The sequence below is a fragment of the Cyprinodon tularosa genome, unplaced genomic scaffold, assembly GCF_016077235.1.
Source record: "Cyprinodon tularosa strain WSP-4 unplaced genomic scaffold, ASM1607723v1 ctg719, whole genome shotgun sequence".
NCBI classification, from domain to species: domain Eukaryota; kingdom Metazoa; phylum Chordata; class Actinopteri; order Cyprinodontiformes; family Cyprinodontidae; genus Cyprinodon; species Cyprinodon tularosa.
Genome location: NW_024039473.1, coordinates 290,001 through 313,683, shown reverse-complemented (window position 1 = coordinate 313,683; position 23,683 = coordinate 290,001). Strand labels below are relative to the sequence as shown.

At 39.8% G+C, this 23,683-nt stretch overlaps 1 protein-coding gene across 1 annotated transcript in view; it reads right to left on the bottom strand.

The window, feature by feature from the left end:
* si:ch1073-15f12.3 (laminin subunit beta-3) overlaps positions 1–23,683 on the bottom strand; it is a 47,780-nt gene that overhangs the window by 7,385 nt on the left and 16,712 nt on the right. Inside the window, exons 10-17 of the mRNA XM_038269064.1 lie at positions 22,809–22,997; positions 22,580–22,735; positions 10,391–10,584; positions 9,987–10,083; positions 5,872–6,247; positions 4,758–4,912; positions 4,420–4,631; positions 3,728–3,934 (exon numbers count right to left, since the gene is read on the bottom strand). Coding sequence (XP_038124992.1) covers positions 3,728–3,934; positions 4,420–4,631; positions 4,758–4,912; positions 5,872–6,247; positions 9,987–10,083; positions 10,391–10,584; positions 22,580–22,735; positions 22,809–22,997 — 1,586 coding nt within the window. The remainder of the gene's footprint in view (positions 1–3,727; positions 3,935–4,419; positions 4,632–4,757; positions 4,913–5,871; positions 6,248–9,986; positions 10,084–10,390; positions 10,585–22,579; positions 22,736–22,808; positions 22,998–23,683) is intronic.

Below are 23,683 nucleotides of genomic sequence, written 5' to 3'. Positions count from 1 at the left end.
TAATCACATTGACTTGTTTTGCCTTACAGAAACCTGGCTGCAGCAAGAGGATTATGTGAGCATAAATGAGGCAACTCCTTCAAGCTATTTAAATTTTCACATCCCCAGAAGTTCTGGGCGAGGAGGAGGAGTAGCAACAATCTTCCAGTCTGACTTACTGATTACTCCCAAAACAGTTAATACCTACAACTCTTTTGAACATTTAACCCTTAATTTCCCTGATCCAAATTTCAAGGCAAGAAAACCTCTTCTTTTTGTAACTTTGTATCGTCCACCAGGTCCTTACTCTGAATTTTTAGATGAGTTTTCAGAGTTCCTTTCTGATTTGGTATTAAATACTGACAGGGTCATCATAGTGGGAGATTTTAACATCCATGCTGACATTGAAGGCGATAGCTTAAGAGCAGCCTTTAATGCTATCTTAGACACTATTGGCTTTGTTCAAAATGTGAATAGTCCCACACATTCTCATCTTCATACTTTGGATCTTGTGCTGACATACGGCATAGAATGTGAAGAAATAACAGTATTTCCTCACAACCCTGTCCTCTCTGACCACTTTCTAATAACCTTCAGGATTACTTTAACAGAGTTCTCCTCCCCCAAAAGAAGGTTCAATTTTAGTAGATCTTTATCAGATAGTGCAGTTATAAATTTTAAAGAATCTGCTTCACTTTCTCTCTCCTCTGTGTCACTGAGCAGTGCTGCAGAGTGCAAAAGTTTAGCTTATTCCCCTTCACAGGTTGATGATTTTGTTGATGGGGTTGCTAGTTCTCTGCGTATTGCCTTAGACAACGCAGCTCCTTTGAAAATGAAAACCGTTAAAAATAGAAAGCTTGCTCCTTGGTTTAATGCAGAGCTGCGTACTTTGAAGCAAAATGCTAGGAAACTGGAGAGAAAATATCGCTCCACAGGCCTGCGAGAGTCCTTCCTAGTCTGGAAAAATGGTTTACTGCTGTATAAGAGGACCCTTTGTAAAGCAAGAGCAGCATACTTCTCCTCATTAATAGAGGAGAATAAGAATAATCCTAGATTTCTTTTTAATACAGTTGCCAAACTCACCCAGAGCCATAGCTCTGTTGAACCGTCCATTCCACCTGCTCTTAGCAGCAATGACTTTATGGGATTCTTTATAAATAAGATTGATTTTATTAAAAATAAGATCATAAGCACTCCTCTATCCGCGATTGTACCTGAGGTAGTCATGGAATCTGAACTGGGTTTAGACTGCTTTGATCCAGTTGAACTCTCTGAATTAGCAAAATTATTGTCTTCATCTAAGCCTTCAACTTGTATGTTAGATCCAGTTCCAACCAGGTTATTTAAGGAGGTATTCCCTTTGATCTCCTCCTCCATTTTAGATGTGATTAATCTATCTCTGTTACAGGGATATGTACCTAAAGCTTTTAAGGTTGCTGTAATTAAACCTCTGCTTAAGAAACCGTCTCTTGACCCAGATGACTTGGTCAATTATAGACCTATATCCAATCTTCCTTTCTTATCCAAAATTCTTGAGAAAGTAGTTGCCAAACAAGTTTGCGATCACTTCCACCATAATGAACTTTTTGAAGAGTTTCAGTCTGGCTTTAGAGCTCATCATAGCACTGAAACAGCTCTGGTGAAAGTCACTAATGATATTCTCATGGCCTCAGATAATGGACTTGTATCTGTGCTCGTCCTGTTGGATCTTAGTGCTGCATTTGATACAGTTGACCATAATATTCTTTTAGAAAGACTTGAATATTTTGTTGGAATTAAAGGAACAGCACTAGACTGGTTTAAATCTTATCTATCTGATCGAATTCAGTTTGTTCATGTTAATGATAGATCTTCAACACGCTCAAAGGTTACCTGTGGAGTACCACAGGGATCAGTGCTAGGACCAATTCTCTTTACTTTATACATGCTCCCAATTGGTAGAATTATTAGACAGCATGGGATTAATTTCCACTGTTATGCTGATGATACCCAGCTATATCTGTCTATAAATCCAGATGAAGCTAACCCATTACATAGATTACAGGCATGTCTTGAAGACATAAAAACCTGGATGACTCTTAACTTTCAGCTTCTGAATGCAGACAAAACAGAAGTTATAGTCTTTGGACCAGAGTCTCTGAAAAAGAAACTGATTAGCCAGTCACTTCATTTGGATGGGATTAAACTGATTTCAGATAATAAAGTAAAAAATCTTGGTGTTGTTTTTGATCAGGACCTGTCATTTAGGTCCCATATCAAGGAGGTTTCTAGAATTTCCTTCTTTCATCTGAGGAACATTGCAAAAATTAGAAATATCCTGTCCAGGGGTGATGCTGAGAAACTAGTCCATGCATTTGTTACTTCAAGGCTGGACTATTGTAATTCTTTACTATCAGGAAGTCCACAAACTGTAGTTAAAAGCCTTCAGCTGATCCAAAATGCTGCAGCCAGAGTTCTAATGAAAATTAAAAAGAGATCATATCTCTCCTATCCTGGCTTCTCTTCATTGGCTTCCTGTTAAATCCGGAATAGAATTTAAAATCCTCCTTCTCACATATAAAGCCTTAAATGGCCAAGCTCCATCTGATATCAGAGATCTGATTGTTCCTTATGTTCCTAACAGAGCACTTCGCTCTCAATCTGCAGGTTTACTAGTGGTTCCTAGAATTTCTAAAAGTAGAATGGGAGGCAGATCTTTTAGTTATCAGGCTCCTCTCCTGTGGAACCAACTACCAGTTTTAGTCCGTGAGGCAGACACCCTGTCTACTTTTAAGGCTAGGCTTAAAACTTTCCTTTTTGATAAAGCTTATAGTTAGGGTGGCTCAGGTTATCCTGAGCTATCTCTATAGTTCTGCTGCTATAGGCTTAGACTTTTGGAGGACATAGGGACCCCCATTTCATCATTCTGCTTCATTCTCTCTCTGTTCTCCTATTCTGCAGAATCTGTTAGTTCAATCTCTAACCTTCTGCTCTCTCTGCTTTTCCTCAGAGTAGCTTTGCCTCGTCTGTTCCTGTTTGGCTGTGACGTCATCCTGGAAAGAAACATCAGCTGTGCTGCTGCCATCAACACCCTTGTTTATAGATGTTGGAGATCGGCCTGTTTTCCAGTGTGGTCCTGTTTCTCTGACCGTGACTGAGTGGATGTGCTCTCTTCATCCTCTGGCATGGGAGCTGCCTTGGAGCTTGTCTGCCTGGCTGTGTGTTTCCTGGACGGGGCCGCCTTTTACAGCTGCTTTTTGTATCTCTGCTTCTGTCTCCTTGAACCCCAGTCGGCCTCGGCAGATGGCCGCTCACACTGAGCCTGGTTCTGCTGGAGGTTTCTTCCTGTTAAAAGGGAGTTTTTCCTCTCCACTGTCGCTACAAGCATGCTTAGTGTGGGGGATTGTATTTGAGTCAATGAGTCAATGCAATCAACTGGTTTTCCTTAGATAGAAAACTTTGTATCAATTTGATCTGGTTGAACTGTAAAGTGCCTTGAGATGACATGTGTTGTGAATTTGGCGCTATATAAATAAACTGAATTGAATTGAATGGCATAGGATGATTTACATTAAATAAATAGACAAAAAAAACAAACTGATTTGTCTTACTTCAAGTCTAATGATCTTCTTTTAAGTGTAAAAAATACTCCTTCCATTGGCAGATCATCTTATTTACCTACTCAATTAACGGTGAATCAACTCATTTTAAGAAATGTTTACTTATTTTTAGCCAGTTTTTGCAGCGTATTGGGGGACAGGCAGCTTACCATCTGGGTAGCCTCTGTGATCTTGGCGCTAAGGTTGCTCAGTCGGTCCTTCACATCCATCACATCAGCATCAGCCTTTTGGCTCAATGGTAGAGCGCCAACACACTTTATTCCGTCCTTGCAGGCCTGGTGTCCCTCTGCTGGACACAAAGCTTCCCCTGCACACTGCAGAGGGGTGCAGGGCTCTGACCGAACACTGCCACACACCTGGAAAACAGTCACAATCAGATAGGAGCTACACAGGGAGCAGATTAGATGAGACTGGTGAGATGATTGGCTGCAATTTAAGGCTTTATTTGAGAGTTTAATCTGCTGCTGCTGTTTTTCACTTTTATTCCTGTCATGCTTCTTTTATTGCATGGAAAAAACTGAAATCTAAATAAGTTTTTCTTTCTTAAAATAACATAACATGCATTTTTTTCTTGAGGTAAGTGAAACACTTTGCCAGTGCAACAAGACAATTTACATTTAAAATGAGAAAAAACTGTTGCATGTCTCATTTCAAGCGCACATCATCTAATTATCTTATTTCCAATGGCAAATCATCTCATTCACCGGTTCAAATTAAGGGTAAATACACTTAAATGAAGAATTTCTTATTTCTAGATCATTTCTGCATTGTGGATGAATTAAATTGTTTCTTTCCCAGTTTCAGGATTGTTATAAAGCTGCAGCTTCTTCATGGTTGATACCTGTTTAGCCACAGGAGTCAGGTCTGGTTGGGTGGCCATGTTTTGCTTTAGCTTGTTCAGGTCTCTGGTGTTGTTCGGCTGCACTTGGCCCTGAAGGTCCTCTGCCTCCTCTCTGATGTCACTGGATTGCTTCACCGTGTCTTCAGTAGAATCCACCTTCTTTTCTGCTTCTGTCGATTCATCATACGCCTTCTTGACGGCGTCAAGTGCTTCTGTAGGAAAAAAAGGAGAAAATCTCAAAGTCTGTCCAGTTCTGACGATGATGATAATATCTTCTAGCAGCTTTTATTTCAAACACTAAAGATGGATCCGTCCCAGAGAAAGTTGGTAGAGCTGACCTGTGCTGCTGGGGTCGGTCCCGCCTCCTCCTGCCTTGGCGTCATAAATCAAAGAGAGGCTATCCAGCAGAGCTTGTATTTTATCCAGCTCAGACTTCAAACCAGGATCTCTCACTGGAGAAGGAAGATTATCATTCACTCTATTTATCTCATCCCTGCAGAAAAACAAAAAAGGTGATTAGAAGTGAGAGAAAAAACCTGTTTTATCTAATCAGGTGATGCATCGGAGGAAAAACATTAATGTTGGGCTCATAAACCAATATAAAGTCTTAAAGGGAACAATAACCTGGCCTAACAGAGTAAGTCTGCTTTATTAGCGCACTTGTTGGAGTTGGTTAAAAAAAAAAAAACACCACACAGAAAAAGTGAAAACAAAGAACAATAATTTGTCTGTTCATAGCAAAATTATAACATTTCTGGTTTAAATTGATTTTCCCTAAATAATAAAAACAATTATTTCCCTTTGAATTAAACTGCATGTTTTTTCCAATGAGAAATGGCTTGGATTCTTTGAAATGACAGGAAATTAGTTTTTTCTATGTTAAATAGTTGATTTTGATCTTGAATTTCTTCCCTTCACGCCCCCCCTCCCCCCCCCCTCTGTTAAAGACTTAAACTAGATTCAAACTTATTTGTCATTGTTCCTCATGGTTATAACAATCTTTTAGCAGCTCAAAACAAAACAGTGCAGGCAAATAGTGCATAATTATGATCTCTCTACAAAACAAAACTATCACGCTGCAAAAAATGTCAATCTCAATATGTCTTTTTTTTTCTTAAAATAGGTGCTTTTTGTCTTGAATTGCCAATAAAATAAGAAAAAAAACAACAATTGTCTTATTATTTTAATGGTCTTATTTTAAGTGTATAAAATCTCATTCCGTCTTATTAACCTGCTCCAATTAAGGGTAAATACACTTAATTTAAGACATTTCTACTTATTTCTTTGTTGTTTTTGCAGTGCACAGACAAAAAATTCCAAAAGCAAAACTGCAAAAACAATCTAGAAATAAATAAGAATTTGTCTCACCTGCGTCTCAATTTAAGAAAAAAAATGCACCTATTTTAAGAAAAATTTACTTATTTAGAATTCAATTTTTTGCAGTGAACTCACTCCAGTTTGTCCAGCTGGCTCAGGGCATCATCAAGCTGGGAGGCAGTGCTGGATGGTTGGGACACAGAGTCTCTGATCAAGTTTAGGCTGGCCTCAAGAGCCCGAATGCGTGGCCCCAGATTTCCAAGATCGCCGGTGCCTCCGGGAAGAGATGGACCCCTGGAAGCGAGTTTCTCCAGAGCGAGGCTGAGGTTCTTTCGCTGGGAGTCCAGGGTGAAGAAACAGTTTGGGCAAAGTTCGCAGGCAGGGAAAGAGTCGCAGTGCTCTCGTTTACACGAGTCACAGCGTGTCCCGGTGACACCCGGCCGGCACATGCACGCTCCGGTCTTCCTGTCACAAACTCCTGGAAGGGTCCCATCTACATCACACTGACAAGCTGTGGGTCAAACAAACAAATCAATCTCCATAAACACTTCAAATCGTCTCTTTGTTTCAAAAACACAGAAAGCCAGAAAAGAAATAGGAACAGCGCTGCAAAAAGTTTAAATCTAAGTAATTCAATTAGTCAATCGTTAGTTTTATTTACCTTTAGTTAATTTAAGCTTCTTTCCTAGTTACAGTTAGATACTGGTTATTCTTTGCTGCCCCCTAGTGTTTCTTTTCTTTCCCCTTAGATTCTCTTTAGTAGCTCCTTTCCCCGCCTGCTCCCTATCAGCTGATTCATCTTTTGTTCTGTCTCCTATATATAAACCTCCTGTGCAGTTCATCTTTGCTGGATTGTCTTCATTGCTTCATTCCTAATGTTAGTGTCCCTTTGCGTCTTCTAGTTTCTGATTCCTGAGTTCCTTGCCTGTGCTTTCTGGTTTATTTACTTAAGGGATGCACGATATTGGGATTTTGGCCGATATCCGCTATTTTAAAACTCATGTAGCCGATAACCGATATCGATACCGATGTTAAAGCTGGACAAAAATAAGTAGTCATTGAAAATAGCTGTTTTGTTATCCATTTCTGACACTTTGAAAAATAATATACTCAAATATATTTTCATATGCTGATATCAAATAGATTTTTTCAACTCCTTCAAGCTATTTAAATTTTCACATCCCCAGAAGTTCTGGGCGAGGAGGAGGAGTAGCAACAATCTTCCAGTCTGACTTACTGATTACTCCCAAAACAATTAATTCCTACAACTCTTTTGAACATTTAACCCTTAATTTCCCTGATCCAAATTTCAAGGCAAGAAAACCTCTTCTTTTTGTAACTTTGTATCGTCCACCAGGTCCTTACTCTGAATTTTTAGATGAGTTTTCAGAGTTCCTTTCTGATTTGGTATTAAATACTGACAGGGTCATCATAGTGGGAGATTTTAACATCCATGCTGACATTGAAGGCGATAGCTTAAGAGCAGCCTTTAATGCTATCTTAGACACTATTGGCTTTGTTCAAAATGTGAATAGTCCCACGCATTCTCATCTTCATACTTTGGATCTTGTGCTGACATACGGCATAGAATGTGAAGAAATAACAGTATTTCCTCACAACCCTGTCCTCTCTGACCACTTTCTAATAACCTTCAGGATTACTCTGCTTCTGTCTCCTTGAACCCCAGTGGGCCTCGGCAGATGGCCGCTCACACTGAGCCTGGTTCTGCTGGAGGTTTCTTCCTGTTAAAAGGGAGTTTTTCCTCTCCACTGTCGCTACAAGCATGCTTAGTGTGGGGGATTGTATTTGAGTCAATGAGTCAATGCAATCAACTGGTTTTCCTTAGATAGAAAACTTTGTATCAATTTGACTGTATGATCTGGTTGAACTGGAAAGTGCCTTGAGATGACATGTGTTGTGAATTTGGCGCTATATAAATAAACTGAATTGAATTGAATTGAATTTTTAAAAACGCGGTATTGATCTATTTTACTTTCAAAATCTGGTGAAATTTCATCGTTCTGTTACAAACTCTCGTGATATTTTGCAAATTCTTGTGAGATTTTGTTAGTAAAATAGATCGATACCGCGTCAATATATCAACATATAAAAATATGGCAACATTTGGTGAATTTTCGGGGGATTTCGTAGCATAACGATGACATATAGCAATATTTCATTAGTAAAAGAGATTGATATGGTGTTTTTAAATGGCAATATATCAGCATATGAAGATAGTGGGATATTTTAATGGATCAATATTTTTTCCCTCGTCTTTAGAAGTTTTTAAGTCTGTAAAAAAGAAGTTTTTGGGGAAGAAGAAGAAATAGTATTTTATTTTTTTTTAGACTTTAGAAACTCAGAAGCTGATCAAATATCGGGTTAAATATCGGTGGGGTGGCCGATGTCCGATATTCAGTTTTAAGGCCGATACCGATAGGGGGCCCATTATATCCTGCATCCCTAATTTACTTCTATACTATCAACATCATTATTAAATCTACAAGAAATCATCCCTCCCTCTCCATCTCTGAATCTGGACACTGCCAGTTTGAGTTTAAATGCTTGTTTTCAGAATTTACCAAATCTGCACATTTAATCCACTGATCCATCTGCAATGTTTCCTGTTATGCTACGTTCAGACCTCAAGCAGCAGAGGCAGCAGAAGCAGCTAGTTAACATGCAAACAGACCCGGCGGCATGGGCGGGCATTGTGGGGCCGTGCCCGCCCACGGAGGTGCCCGTGCCCACCCTGGACTGGCAGCTGTCTTTTTTCTTTTTTTTTCCGTTTAACTCAGCGTAGTTAGCTTTATATTATTCCTCTCTCATTCTGTCAGTTATACAAATGTTGACAATAGAGTTTCAGGTGCAATATAGTCAGTCCAGCATATATGTGATCTATGTGCCTGGACTGGGTCCAGCTTGAATTTACACAGAAAAGGTTAGCAAATACATCAGCTTTACATTTCCTAAAGCAAACGTATTTCACTACAAAGCTCATCTAAAAAGGGCTAATAAGATATATGAAAGTCTTAATGCTGTTTGTTTCCCAGTGTAAATATTATATATTGCAGGCTTTCTCTTTCTCCTGCAGGGTAATCTGTGTCTCTTAAAAAAAATAAAAAGTCAAATGAGCACAGAACATTTAAACCTGAATAATGCCCCTGACTGAATGGTTTAAGCTCAAAGTTACACATTTCTGTGTTTTATGAGGTCAGACTTTATAACCCGCAGTCAGATTTCTAAATAGTTCACTTTGAAAGACTCTGATTCAAACTAGGAGTTAACTTTTGAGTTATTTGAATGGCCACAGCACTACACTATTGCTTATTTTTTATATTTTGTGGATCTGTGACTATTTAATCTGGACCTAATTGTACCTAAAATTTTATCAATAACAATGTTCAATAAAATACAAAATACAGATGTAACACGTATCCAGTTTCTGAATGATTGTAAAAAATATTGTTTCTACCAGCAGCTGGGGGAGACATTAGAACATGGTTCAGAAAACCTGTCAGGACACATTTTTTTCTAACACTAAGAATAAAACAAATGCTGATTTCTAATTCAGCAAATTATTCTTAAAAGATTTTAAAATAATTTTAATAAATGTTTTTATAAAGATTTGAGATTTATTTTACTGAATGAATGGTCACAAAGCTAGTGTTAAGCTTGGAGTAAATCAAATTATTGCTGGAAAAAGTGTGCCCCCCCCTTTGATTTCTTTCTGCAGCCGGGTCTGCATGCAAAGTCGATGGTTGACGCACATAGGCTCCCACAGAGAAATAATCTTTGAAGGCAGGATGGTAATCTGGATGAACTGACTGCACAGACCATGTTTTCAGGAGGACTTTCTCACTTCAACATAGATTCTAACTACTTTCTACCCGCTGATCACAGCTAATATAGCCGCCATTGTTCCAGGCAGAGAAAGGATAGGGTAGCTCCGCCCACCACGCATCAGACCACAGCTAGAGCAGCAAAGATGCTTCAGCCGCGCATCAGAACTAAACTTGTACATGCATCAAAAATGAAGCAGCACGCACGTTTTTGCTGCTCCTGCTTCTTGCCGTCTGAATTTAGCAGTAATCTAAAGTTGGCATCCTCCTGTTTCCATAAATGTCTGGCCTGGATCAGAGGAGTCATTTTTAATGAAGTACCAGAAAAAAAGCTTTGATCAAAGAAGCCTAGAAACCCCCGAACGGATCTTGACGGACTGATATCAGCCTTAAGAGAAGGAGACTCACGTCGGCACCCAGACAGAGGGGATCCATATGTGTTGTCTGCGCATTCAGTGCATGTTCTTCCTCCAAAGCCTGCTCTGCATTCACACCGGCCTGTCTTCTGCAAACAAACAAACCGACAGTGTTCTAGTGTCCTTCCAGGTGATAAAAGGTGAAACATGTTTTTCTTACAGTTAGTCCTAAGCAGACGCTAACATTTATACTTCTGGCAATTTTCTGTTTTCCACCAAATTTATTCTAATAAACTAATTGTGTGTATTTGGACCCCTGCTAAATCCTTTAATGCTAAAAAGCTGATTAAATTCAAGTCTTTTTTTCTAAATTGAAATGTGTTTCTAAAAGCTTTGTGACACTCATTGGACAAGACGCCTTTTCTACAGTAAGTCTGTCGGCAGTGCAGGTCCTACCGGGTCACAGGTGTCACTGATCGACCAGGTGGGGTCACAGCCACAGGGTTCACAGCGCTTTGACTGCGGTGGTCTCCAGTAGCCCTCTGAACACTCGTCACAGGTCAGGCCATGGAAATGGGGGCGACAGGGACACATCCCGGTCACAGGGTCACACAAAACGGACAGGGAGCCGACTGGAGAACAGGAGCACTCTGCAGAGCCGGTGAGAAGAAGGTTAGAACAATTTCATTTTGGCATTTGACCAATTAGATGAGCCCTTGGATGATATATTGCCTACTGGGAATTAAGTTGGAAAAAAGTTAACAAGTCAAGACAAAAAGGTAAAAAGCTATGTGAAAAGTTCAAAAGTAAAGTTAAAAAGTTGATAAGCTAAGTTACAAAATTAAAAAAATGTGTGTATCAGCATTAATGCTCTAAGGCTATGTTGTACCAAAACGAATGTGTTTCTTTTTATATCGGCACTTTTCCTGTGCCTTTGTTTATATATGTTCAATATGGATGTTTTTCCAGTGCAGTCCTGTTTCTCTGACTGTGACTAACTGGATGTGCTCTCTTCATCCTCTGACATGGGAGCTGGCTCGGAGCTCGTCTGCCTGGCTGTGTGTTTCCTGGACGGGGCCGCCTGTGGAGCTGGTTGACAGTTGCCTTTTGTATCTATGCTTCTTTTTCTATGTCTGCTTCTGTCTCCTTGAACCCCAGTGGGCCTCAGCAGATGGCCGCTCACACTGAGCCTGGTTCTGCTGGAGGTTTCTTCCTGTTCAAAGGGAGTTTTTCCTCTCCACTGTCGCTACAAGCATGCTTAGTGTGAGGGATTGCTGAAGAGTCAATGAGTCGATGCAATCAGCTGGTTTTCCTTAGAAAATTTGAATCAATTTAACTTTATGAACTGTTTGAACTATAAAGTGCCTTGAGATGATGTGTTATAAATTGGCGCTATAGAAATAAAATGAACAATATTAATATATTAGGGAAAGTGTGCTTTCTTGTTATTACATTAAGATGAATTTTGCCATCAAAATATCTATATTTTTTAACGTTACAGAAGTAACAAGGTGTTGTCCTGGATTCCAGAAACACTATTGGCTTGAAATGTTGATCTTCAAAGTATTTCACCGAGTGCCCTATAAAGAGTTAACATGAATTTAAAGATCATTTCAGAAGGACCCTATATTTAAAATACTGACTATTTGACTCCTTTAAAAGGACAGAAGATATCAGGAGGAGCAAATCAAGCCACAAAGTGATCTTAAAAAGAAAAAAAATCTTGTGTCGTTATCATTCAGCTACAACTCAGATCTTCTAACTGTCCACTTCTGTTCTCTGGGTAAGATTATTCATGGGAAGAAAATGCTTAGAGTATTTTTTAAACTTCCAGGTGATGGATAAGAACAGGCTCTGAAGTCAGAGCGTTTCTCAGGGATGGCTATGAGAAAGTCAGCATGGCTTAGCTTTAAAGTTGTGTCTGAATGAGCCGCAGCATTTGTGGAGCACTGTGGTTTCAGCTCTCAAAAACTTACAATGCAGCAGTAGAGTTGATTCCTTCCTGCTATCATCTCAACCCTAATTTTCATGTAGGGGGTCAGACCAAGAACGACCCTAACGACTCCTCATCACAGAGGGGTGGACCTGTTCTTTCCGTTTAATTTACATGTTTTCCAAGCAAGAAAGCAACTTTATAAAGCCTGTAGATCCACACTACTCCAGAAATGTTGAATTGAGAAAGTTTTCTGAATTGGAAACGAAACTGTCTTCAGACTTAGAAAAAGTCCAGTGGATTGTTTTTATTTATTTATTTTTTTGGAATGTGGAATAACTATGGGATGTCATTCTTTTTTTTTAAGAGAGTTTAAAGGAATAGTACACCCAAAACATGATTAGCCTTCATTTTCTACTCACCCCCATGCTGAACAACACTCTGGAGTACTTTTTTGATATCTCAAATGCATCTGGAGATCTGGGAGGCTTCTTGCTGTCTGCTGACATTCAAATAATGGAGGTCTATGGCGCCCGAGGCAGAAAGGTCCATAAAAGTCCACAAAAAACGTGTCAATATTCCTCCATACTGCTCGTCCAATGTATTCCAAGTGTCCTGAGTGGGTAGCATCCAGAATTTACTCGAAACGAAGTCATTTAGAATGTTTTTAGAGCATAAACAGTAGTGTATAGGATTTCCTAAAAGCGCATTCACGAGTCTACGGAAACCGCGGCAGACCAAACCAGATGAAAGTGCGCATTCAGCTCGGCAAAGAACTCATGCTCTTCCTCAACACTGAAGTCCTCAGACATTTTTCTTTCGTTGTTTCTTTCTTTGCACAGGTAAACAGCACATTTCTTCTTCTACGCTTGCATTATCGGCAGAGCAGACGCTGAATGCGCACTTTCATCTGGTTTGGTCTGCCGCGGTTTCCGTAGACTCGTGAACGCGCTTTCAGGAAGTCCTATACACTACTGTTTATGCTCTAAAAACATTCTAAATGACTTCGTTTCGAGTAAATTATGGACGCTACCCACTCAGGACACTTGGAATACATTGGACGAGCAGTATGGAGGAATATTGACACGTTTTTTGTGGACTTTTATGGACCTTTCTGTCTCGGGCGCCATAGACCTCCATTATTTGAATGTCAGCAGACAGCAAGAAGCCTCCCAGATCTCCAGATGCATTTGAGATATCAAAAAAGTACTCCAGAGTGTTGTTCAGCATGGGGGGAGTAGAAAATGAAGGCTAATCATGTTTTGGGTGTACTATTCCTTTAAGGAAATAATAGACAAAGGACCATATGTGCTGTTGCAGATTAATCTCTTTTTATTGAATATTTGGTTTTAAATAAGTGTTAATCTGTTCTGTTTCTGTGTAAGTCAGTCAAATGAACATCCTTCTGTTGGCATCTGAGAACCAGAGTGGGTCTGGCATCACCTTATATGGTGATGCTGACGGGCGAATGCTGACTGGGAACTTTGGGTGAGACACCTCCTGGCTAACATTAGAAAGCATGAAGAAGCTGGTTCTGCAGCTCAGGATGAAAAAGGGCCTGGATTAGAAGGTGAGATCTTTCCTCTGAAATTCGATTTTCTTAAACATGACTGGAATAAATTCTGTTAATGCCTAAACATTAGTGATGGTGAGATGAAGCCTCATTGAACCGTTTGGCCAAATTGCTTCAACGATCCCCACAGTTCATGAGGCTTCATGTGAACATGTCACCACCTGCTGGTGGACAGCAGAACTACAGTTTGTAATAAAATCTGTGATTTTTTTTTTTGCAATTGTTTTTCTTTTTTTCCCCTTTTAAGTTCCCTTGATGGTTGGTGTGTATAATAAAATAATAAAATTTTTAATTTTTTTTTTTTTTGTGTAAAATTTCTTAGAGCAATCATTTAAGGTGAACCGTTTTTCTGCCATTTTAGTGAAATAAACTCAAGCAGACAATGACAGTGTTTGTACAAATTGGGTAATGATGAGCCAAATGAAAGGTGTTAGTCATTTTTATTCAAACATGATAGTTTTTCCACGTTTTTTGGTTTTAATCAGGTTGGAAGTTGTTTTCAACCAATCTTTTGACTACACCAACCTAATTTACCCAATCTATATTTTTACTCGGGCAAAACAATGCAAATTAGTCTCATCAGCCAAAATAATTAAGTTTAATCGCAACTTTCAAAAGAGAGAGACAAGTCTTGAACCATCAACCTCTAGAGTGGGAGTCTGTCACTTACAGAGGACGCCACTCATGTAGATAGCCTGATCTTGGAGAAAATACTACTTAACACTGGCTTTGTCTGGTGGTTTGCTCAGATTTTGATCATTACATTGTTTATTCTAACCAAATTAGCTTTAAGCAACTAGATTGGTTGGAAAAACAACCAATCTATTCTTAGAATCTATCCAAACTTTATCCAGCTGACAGCAGCTCTCCTCCAAACTCCCACATCTTGACTGAACACTGAGGCTGTTTAGATTCCTTTCAAAATTCTTGCGCTTCCAGAACCGCTTACCGAAGCGGTCACATGGTTTCACGGTAGCGAGGCCTCAGACGTCATCAATTTTGGCCCCTCCTCTAAATGAATCACGCCTCGACAGGCGCATCGTGGAAACGCCCCCTCCATTACTCGACACACGCCTCGAAGCCTCGGCTCATCTCATAACATCACTACTAAACATGTTTCCTTCTCCAAGTACACTATCTAAGAAACACCCTTCCTCGGATTTGGACTTAGTAATAAAAATGATGATCAAATGGTGCAGATGGTGAAAGTTGCTGCTCCGGTGAAGAAGGGAAGCATTTTACACTCCATGTCACTCATTCTGCTTTGTGATCAAAACACTTTTTCGTTGTTTGTTTGACATTTTCATTCCTTCACCTGTGTATAACTATCTCCATCTTACTTTAGCTGTAAAATGTTCAATTTAAGGAGATGTTGGGTTAATTAATTGAACATAAGTTATTCTACTTTAATCATATTACTTTAATCATATTATACTTACACATTTTGTTATCTCTATCTTACTCATATTACAAAGAGTGTTAAAACATTTAGTTTTGTTTGCTGTGTCATTAATGTTTTTTAAGTCTGTGCAGGAGGGATGTTGACTGCGACTGCTGTTAACAGATGTCGTTAAGGGTGTGGAGGAGAATGGAGAACTGTGCAACTAGATAAGGAGAGGGGTTCTCCTTATCCTATGATGTTGTATGATGTTGTACGAAAATTCTGGTTTCAACTGGGTTCTGTTCCCTCCCCCTTTAGCGGTTGAAACCACATTGTAATCAGGGCGTTTTTTCAATAAAGGGCTTGGAGAGCAGATACTGCTTCAGAGTGGGTTTGAAGTTGTAACTGAATGCAGTTTCTGATCCCCTCTCCTTGCAAGTAAAATATACTAAATTCTCTGTGTCATTCTTTGTACAGGTTACTGCATAAAATGTTTGGTGTTTAAACCTAACATTAATTGGTCCTTCGAGCCGGATTGCAAGATACCCGACGACCCCCAGCAGGTGAGTGAGACCCAGATAAGCCTGCGGCCGCAGCAAAGAGACCCTTTACGGGACTGGTCTCTCCCTTACAAGCTGGGGTCCGACGGTTGAAGCATTTCGAGGACGCAGAGAATTGTGAGTAGTTTTTCTTTTAATAAGGAGTGAGTGAATTATTGGAAGAAAAATATATAAAATATAAAAAATTTATAAAAATATAATAATATAAAAAAAAAGAAAAAAAGATCGAAGTGAAGGGCGTGGGGTCACGAGATTCCCCTTTTGAAGTCCTCTCAGCGTGGGGTCACGAGATTCCCCTTTGCAAACAGTTTAAACCTCGTGAAGGTCGGCGGTGTCCTCTATCTTAAATAGTTAAATTCCGCATGGGGTAACGAGGTCCCCCTTTTGTACTAAAACACTGACAATTCTAGACTCTATCAGGTAAAATAGAAATTTTAAAACAGTTAAAGTCCGCGGGAGGGCAGGCTCCCCTAGTTTGTAAGGGCAGGCTCCCCGAGTTGTAAACTAGTTAAATTCTGCATAGGATGGCGGCGTCCTCTGTGTTTAAAATAAGTAAACAGAAATAAAGTAAAAGTTAACTGCGCAGTGAGTGTGTGTGTGTGTGTGTGTGCGTGTGTAAGGAAATATAGATATCACTAGATATCTGTATTTCATACCAAAAAGACAAGGGTTAAATGGTGAGCTTTTGTGGATGTTTGTAGACAAGAAAACTCCACCTGTAAGGGTTGAAGTGAGTTTTACCACAAAAAGTCGTTGATCACCATCTTGTCTGAAGCCCCAGTGTTTAGAACACGACAGGTGTTGAAAACCCACTGGGCCCAAATTTAGTTCAAAATGGGAAAGGGGCAAAGTAAAGAAAAACAGAAGTTATTAGAGAAACTCCAGTGCAAAGATTGGAAAGCAGTCGAAAATGATGACCCATTGGCGGCAGAGCCGTTGTGTTACTGGATAAAAAACTACGGTTTTAATGGTAAATTGAGCACCACAAACATAAAGGAATTGCAGCAAAAAATAAAAACAAAAAGCAAAAATAAAGACACTTTGATGGCAAAAGAAGGTTACATGCAAACCATGGTCTGGATGAAATTGGCAGGACAGAGAGAAGAGGGAGAGTGCAGAGCTAACAGAGAGAGGGAGGAGAGACAAAGAAAAGCAGTAGAAGGAATTCCCTCTCCAAAGAAGGATGTGGAAGAATGTGTAATTCAAGAATGGGTAAATCGTCACCACATAGAGATGAGTGGTGCAACACTCCAAAAGTATATAAACCACGCCCTGCATGCAGAGAAAGTCATAAAAAGTAAAAAGAATCACAATAAAGAATCCACTGTGTTTTATCAGGAGGAAGAGGACACTGTGTTTTATCAGCAGTCCAGAGGTAGGGGCCGAGGCCGTGGAAAGGGAAGAGATTTTGGATCACGCTCAACTGATAATTCCAGAGCGTGTTGGTCATGTGGAAAAAAAGGCCACATAGCTAGACACTGTCAAAGTAAACCACAAAAGCAGGAAGCTCAGCATGACTAGATGATCAACCATTTTCTATTAGAGAGATAGAGGGTGAAAATATGGATGTCTTAAACCTAGAAGATTTTTTTTTTAAAGAAATGTTATAGACCAGAAATAGTTCTGATGGTCCAGGGCACTCCTGTTAAATTTTGTGTGATACAGGAGCCTGCAGAACCACAATAAAAGAACCCATACCCTTGCACATACCCATCGTAAAGATGATTTACCTGTAGGTCCATATTCAGCATTATTACAGCAAGCACAAGCAGCTGCACAAGCAGCTTTACAGCAAGACCCAAATGAACTTGGTGCTGCTGCTGCTTCTGCTTCAGCCCCAGTCTTGCCAGCTCCTAAAGTTGAGAATCTACCGGCTTATTCTCCTATGCCCAGCACCTCCACAAGGGTTACCCATTCTGGGGGACCTGTGGGGGCTTGGTCAAAAGATATGGGGGGAGGCTTAATCTCCCCACAGCCAGCCCCTGAACCCAAACCTGAAATTAGTGTTTCCTTTTAAATTTAGTCCCAATCCTTTGGCGGGTCGGGGGCCCAGTGAAAAACATTTTTTCCTTCATGAGGGTCTATACGGGGGCGGATTTGGGAAATTTGGGGGGCCCTGGGCATGGATGGGAGGGGCCCCCCCCCTGACAAAAAACCCTTAAAACATCCTATTCTACAGATAGAGAAATGTTAATAAATGACATTCATTTTTTTTTCTAGTTTTGTCCCCTCTGTTTTTTTTCCCTTTTTTCCCTCTTATTTCACCCTTCTGAGGCATTTTAGCCAAACATTTTTTATCAAAAACATAATTAAATGACAAAAAAGGGTTGTTGATTAATAAAAATGTAATAGCACCCCAACGTTTTCGTGGGACAGTGGTGAAATGCAGAACAAGTTAAACAACAAATTCGGGTGTGGCCAAGGACCTGAGACTGTCATAGTCGATTAGCTAAGGGTCTTTTAAAAGGGGCTGGCGGGAAATCCACTTTGTGGTTGAGAGCCCCTGAAGGACTCTCCCCGGGTGTCTCCTGACTTTATTTAATGCCCAGTTAACCTCTTAGGGGGGTCTCTATGTTTGTTTTAGCAGGGGCTGGGCACCCATCCCTGGTGGGCATTTTGGTCTGGTGTTTTAATCCAACATTTTTCCTTGAAGACTCGTATGGAAAATTTAGTTTAAAAAAAAAGACCTTTTTTCTACAAATAACCCGGGGCCCCCTAGTCTTTTTACTTTTGGAATTAGGTTGGGAATGGAATTAACTTTTTCCACTTTGAAATGTTTTATTTTTAACAACTGAGGGGCAGACGGAAAAAACAGTACTTTTTTCTGAATTATAGAATCGTCAAGTTTAAAACCCCCCCCTTATATTTTTAAAACCTACTATGCTTTTTTAAAAATAAAAAACTTCACTTGAAATTGAACATCTGGGCTGTTTGTTATCTTTTGGTTGCCCCCATCCATTATTTTATCTTGGGGAAAAATAATCAAATTCTTGTTTATTTGCATATTCGAAAAAAAATTTTTGTGTTTTCTCAATTAAAAAGGGTTATAGGACTTTAACAAAAAAATTTTACATGTAAAAAACTGGCTTTCTCCACAGATAACCCCTTGGGTCTAACAACCCAAAAACTGAAAAAAAATTTATAAACATTTTGCAAAAAAGATTAATAAGTTTTTTTTTCTGTCAGGGGCTCTTAGGAGGAAATGTTTTGGTTTACCTGGTTTTTAAAGTCATTAGTAATCTTTTTTACAGAATTTGGCTAACCAATTAAACGAAAGAAAAAAACGATAGATGATCGTTTTTCGAAATAATTGTTATTGTTTTCCTAAATTTTATCGTAACATTGCATTAAACATAACATTTTTTTATTAAAAACAGGGGGAAGGGGATGACATTCAACGAAACAAAACATTTTAATCACCAAACATCATAAAATCCTAGGCCCTATAGTGACCAGAACATAAACCCCCCTTTCCCAAAAAAAAAAAATTTCTTTGAAGAGCTGCTATATTGAGTCATGATTTCACTCATGTCTCAAACGGGGGGATTGTAGGATTGATTGAGCATTGAGCATCATTATACAGCATATGGATTTATATTTTATGCAAAAAACTTTTGTAAAGCATGTCTAATATGTGCTAAACATAATCTTCAAGGCAATTTAAGACCTAAAAAAGGTGCTTTCCCTAAACCTATTTATCCTTTCAATTCTGTTTGGTTATAATAGATTTGTTTTCTAAATGGATTGCAAGAAAGTGATAGTTAGATCAGATGAGTAATAAGTAAAATCACTTTCTTAATTATTCTGTGGAACCTTACCATACTGCTTAGCACTCTAGTAATTCTACTGTGGTACCTGTTATAGAATACGCATTTGGTCTCCTTCACCGACCTTCAGAGGAAGTCCATCGTACAAAGGGGGTTGTATTTTTAGTATACAACCGTCTCAAACTGGTGATGATTGTACACAACTCTGCCGAGAGGTCATAGGAAGTAGACCACTGTGTAAAAGATTACCCATAGGAAACTTTTTGAAGTTTGAACCTAGATGATGTTGCAACTTTTCATATTAGTTTTGTTTTTAGCTCTCACTCAGGGCAAGGATTCTTGTTGGCCCCATGAGCCAGCTATTTGTAAAAGGGACGTCTATCTCTGCTATAACTCTACTAGAGTAATCAGTGTAGTGACTATTCCTTTTCAAACATTCTCGCAAAGATTTAAAATTGACCCGGGAGATTGGCGAGGTTATGATTTCTACCTATATCCCCGTGTAGTTCAAAGAACTCAAAAGAGTTGGGGAGACGTATTTAGAACCACTGGACAGTGGAAAAAGGGATCATATGGATGGACATCTTTAGCTAAGAAATGGATGAGTAGAATATCAGGGTTCACTGTTAACCATGCCTCCAAAGTTTTCACTATGACAATAAACTCCACAGCAGAACCCCTTGAGAAGGAAGGCTGTTCTTCCTCATTTCTATGTGCACGGTCTAGTGAAACCGATCCATGTTGGACATTGTATCTGTGCTCTGCAAATGTTACACAAGAAGAAAATGAGATACAAGGGATTCTTACTTCTGCCCAAGGTGAACAGATAAAAATTCAAAATATTAATGACCCGCTTAAAACGGATGAATTGTTTCAAGTCACCACTGGAATCTCTGGGCAAACAAACAACTGGCTTTTAATGGCAGAACAAGCAGCTAAAACAGTGTCCACTGATTGTCTTGTGTGTATGGGAGCCAGACCGCTGTTACGTGTGGTTCCTGCCACCATAACTCCTCAATGTCTTCTAAATATAATGAATTATACAGTTCCAACTGATAATTGCACCTATTGGGATAAGATCTATCCCCTGACCACAGATGAGAAGAAAAAACCAATCTTTTTGAAGAAAGTGGCTGTGGCAAATTTCACCTGTGTAAACAGGACCGGAGTGGGCCCAAAATTGGGTACACTAAATGAAAAACAATGTGCAAGTATTTTACTGGTATCCACCTTTTTTAAACCTCAATCCCGCAGCGACATCTGGTGGTGGTGTGGAGATGACAGATTGTTTGACAGACTTCCATGCAACACCACTGGATTGTGTGCTGCAGTCACCTTGATTTTACCTGTTTCTATTACTTCACTCACAATGGATGAATTGTTAACGACTGTAAACAGTATTTTACCTCACACATGGCATACTAGAAGAAGGAGGGCATCTGAAAATGCGTGGAGTCCAGATGACCCTACTTATATTGACAGTATTGGAGTACCCAGAGGTGTTCCTGATGAGTATAAACTAGTGAATCAAGTTTCTGCAGGATTTGAATCTTTCTTATGCTGGTGGTGTACTATAAATAAAAATGTAGACAGGATCAACTACATCCATTATAACGTCCAGAGGCTGGGAAATAAAACAGAACAAGGCTTCTCCGCCATCCATGAACAATTGTCAGCTACCTCTCTGATGGCTTTCCAGAACCGTATTGCTGTTGACATGTTGTTAGCTGAAAAAGGTGGTGTGTGCTCTATTTTTGGAGATCAGTGTTGCACCTTTATTCCCAACAACACCGCTGCAGATGGCAGCCTCACAAAGGCCCTTGAAGGCCTTCGCTCTCTTAACAGCAAAATGAAAGACCATTCTGGAGTTGACACAAAAATGTGGGATGGATCTGGAGACATTTTTGGTAAATACAAACAACTGGTACTTTCTATTTTGATGTCTGTAGCTATATTTGCCGCCATCCTGACCTTATGTGGATGTTGTTGTATTCCATGTATTAGAGTGCTGCTAAATAGACTAATTACCACTGCAATACAACCCATTAAAACAGAAATGTATGCCCTTATGTCCACTGAGGAACACCTATCGGATGATGAAGACAGCGAAGAGGATGAATTCTCTTTACACTTTCCTGACTTTTATCCTAATCCCAACGACAATAACCCACCAGTTTAAAGTACCTCTGAGTGTACCCTTTACAGCTAAAAAAAGAAAAAAGAATGATTTCTTAGTTGAAAATCTGAAAAGAAGTAACTATTGAATGATAAAATAAATAGCTTAAAGTGAATAAACAGGAGGGAAATGTTGGGTTAATTAATTGAACATAAGTTATTCTACTTTAATCATATTACTTTAATCATATTATACTTACACATTTTGTTATCTCTATCTTACTCATATTACAAAGAGTGTTAAAACATTTAGTTTTGTTTGCTGTGTCATTAATGTTTTTTAAGTCTGTGCAGGAGGGATGTTGACTGCGACTGCTGTTAACAGATGTCGTTAAGGGTGTGGAGGAGAATGGAGAACTGTGCAACTAGATAAGGAGAGGGGTTCTCCTTATCCTCTGATGTTGTATGATGTTGTACGAAAATTCTGGTTTCAACTGGGTTCTGTTCCCTCCCCCTTTAGCGGTTGAAACCACATTGTAATCAGGGCGTTTTTTCAATAAAGGGCTTGGAGAGCAGATACTGCTTCAGAGTGGGTTTGAAGTTGTAACTGAATGCAGTTTCTGATCCCCTCTCCTTGCAAGTAAAATATACTAAATTCTCTGTGTCATTCTTTGTGCAGGTTGCTGAATAAGGTGTTTGGTGTTTAAACCTAACAGGAGAGTTGCTTACAAACACAGATTTATGAACATTTGAGAGAAATAATGGAGAAAATAATGGATGATCTTTGGGTTAAAGCTCTAGTGGAGGATACTCTATTTTCTATATTCTATAAGTGGTCTTCCTAATTGTCAATCATTCTGGTGATATGTTAACCTAAGGCCATCCTACGTGCTCATGCCCATCTTCACTTACCAGAGGTGAGTCTGTCATAGTGGAAAATTTGCAAATCTTCTTTGGGAAAGTAAGTTTGTATGATCGATTCAAACAGCAACTTTTAAACAGAGCGTTCAGGAGGAGAAGTGGGCTCCTGCACGCTCATACGCCTTTCAGTGGCGTTCCCTCTCGGGGGCGGGTACAGGGTTGTGCATGTGCATTTTTTTTTTTTAAAGTGGAGAAGGTGGGTCTTTTCAAAAATTTATTAAAATCCTCCACTATGAGTTTAATCTCCTGAAAAAGTCAGGACAAATTTAGGAATGAAATGGAGATAAATAATAGTTAACCGCTCTATTTGAAGCTTGGAAAACTACGGTTAATCCTGGAAATAAAAATAAATCTGTATGGGAATAAAACCCCAAACAAAGTGTTGGATGACTCACGTTTGCAGCCCAGAGGGTCGGATGAGCTCAGGCCATAGAAACCTCTCTTGCAGCGGTCACAGCGGGGGCCCTCCACATTAGCCTTGCACTGACAGGAGCCTGTGCTGTCTTCACACTGGGCGCCGTTCACCGTCCCCTCTGCACTGCAGATGCAGCCTGGAGGGCATGGAAGGTTGTGAAGGAAACACTGCTTGGTCTTGCTCTCATTTTTTCAGATTTCTCTACTTACGAATGCATGCATCGGGACGATCCATTCGGCTGCGGGGGTTGGGCTGGTAGCCTGGGGCACACCGCTCACACTTTGGCCCTGTGGTGTGGTGCTGGCAACCCTCGCACACTCCTCCACTCCGCCTCCCACTGGCCTCATACACCCCTGGGTCAAAGTAACAGCGCTGGGCGTGGTTGTTACAGTCACAGCCTGAAAACAGGACAGAGACCTTAGGAACAGTTGGGCAGGACCACATTGATATCATTTGCTTAAATTATAGTGAAGACCCTTTAAATTTCATTCTTTTCTAAAACCCGTCCGGTTTTACATCTGCTTTGAACTGCCTGTAGCCTCATATTTTGGCATAGCTACTGTTCAGGTGCAAGTTAGGACATCTGCTGTCTGACTACAGCATGTCCTGCCCTCCATAGTATCGCCTCAGGGGGGGGGGTCCTCTCCACCCTTCTCTCTATTGTTCACTAATGTGTACAGAAGTCACTTTGATGGATCTGCTTATCTGTTCTCCATTTTTTATTTAGATGAAATAATAGCTGCATGAATCATGACAGCAGACAAGATAGAGGAGAGCAGGAGGCGGGGTTACCAATCTACTCGCTCTGGAGAGCAGAGTTTGCTGCTTTTAGATGTCTCCAAAGTCACACTTATAATTATAAGGCTTTCTGATGGCATTTTAGTCAAAGGATTTTAATGAAAATGTGCACAAATGAGGACAAGTTATATTAATCATACATGTAAACAGAGTTTTATGGGACCCTCAGGAACTTGGGGCCCCAGGTAACTGCCTAGTATTGCCTGATGGTAAATCCCCCCCAGTGGAAGTGTTACGCTAATAGAAATATCTGGAGCCGTTTGTGATGAAAAACAGACTTTTGAAG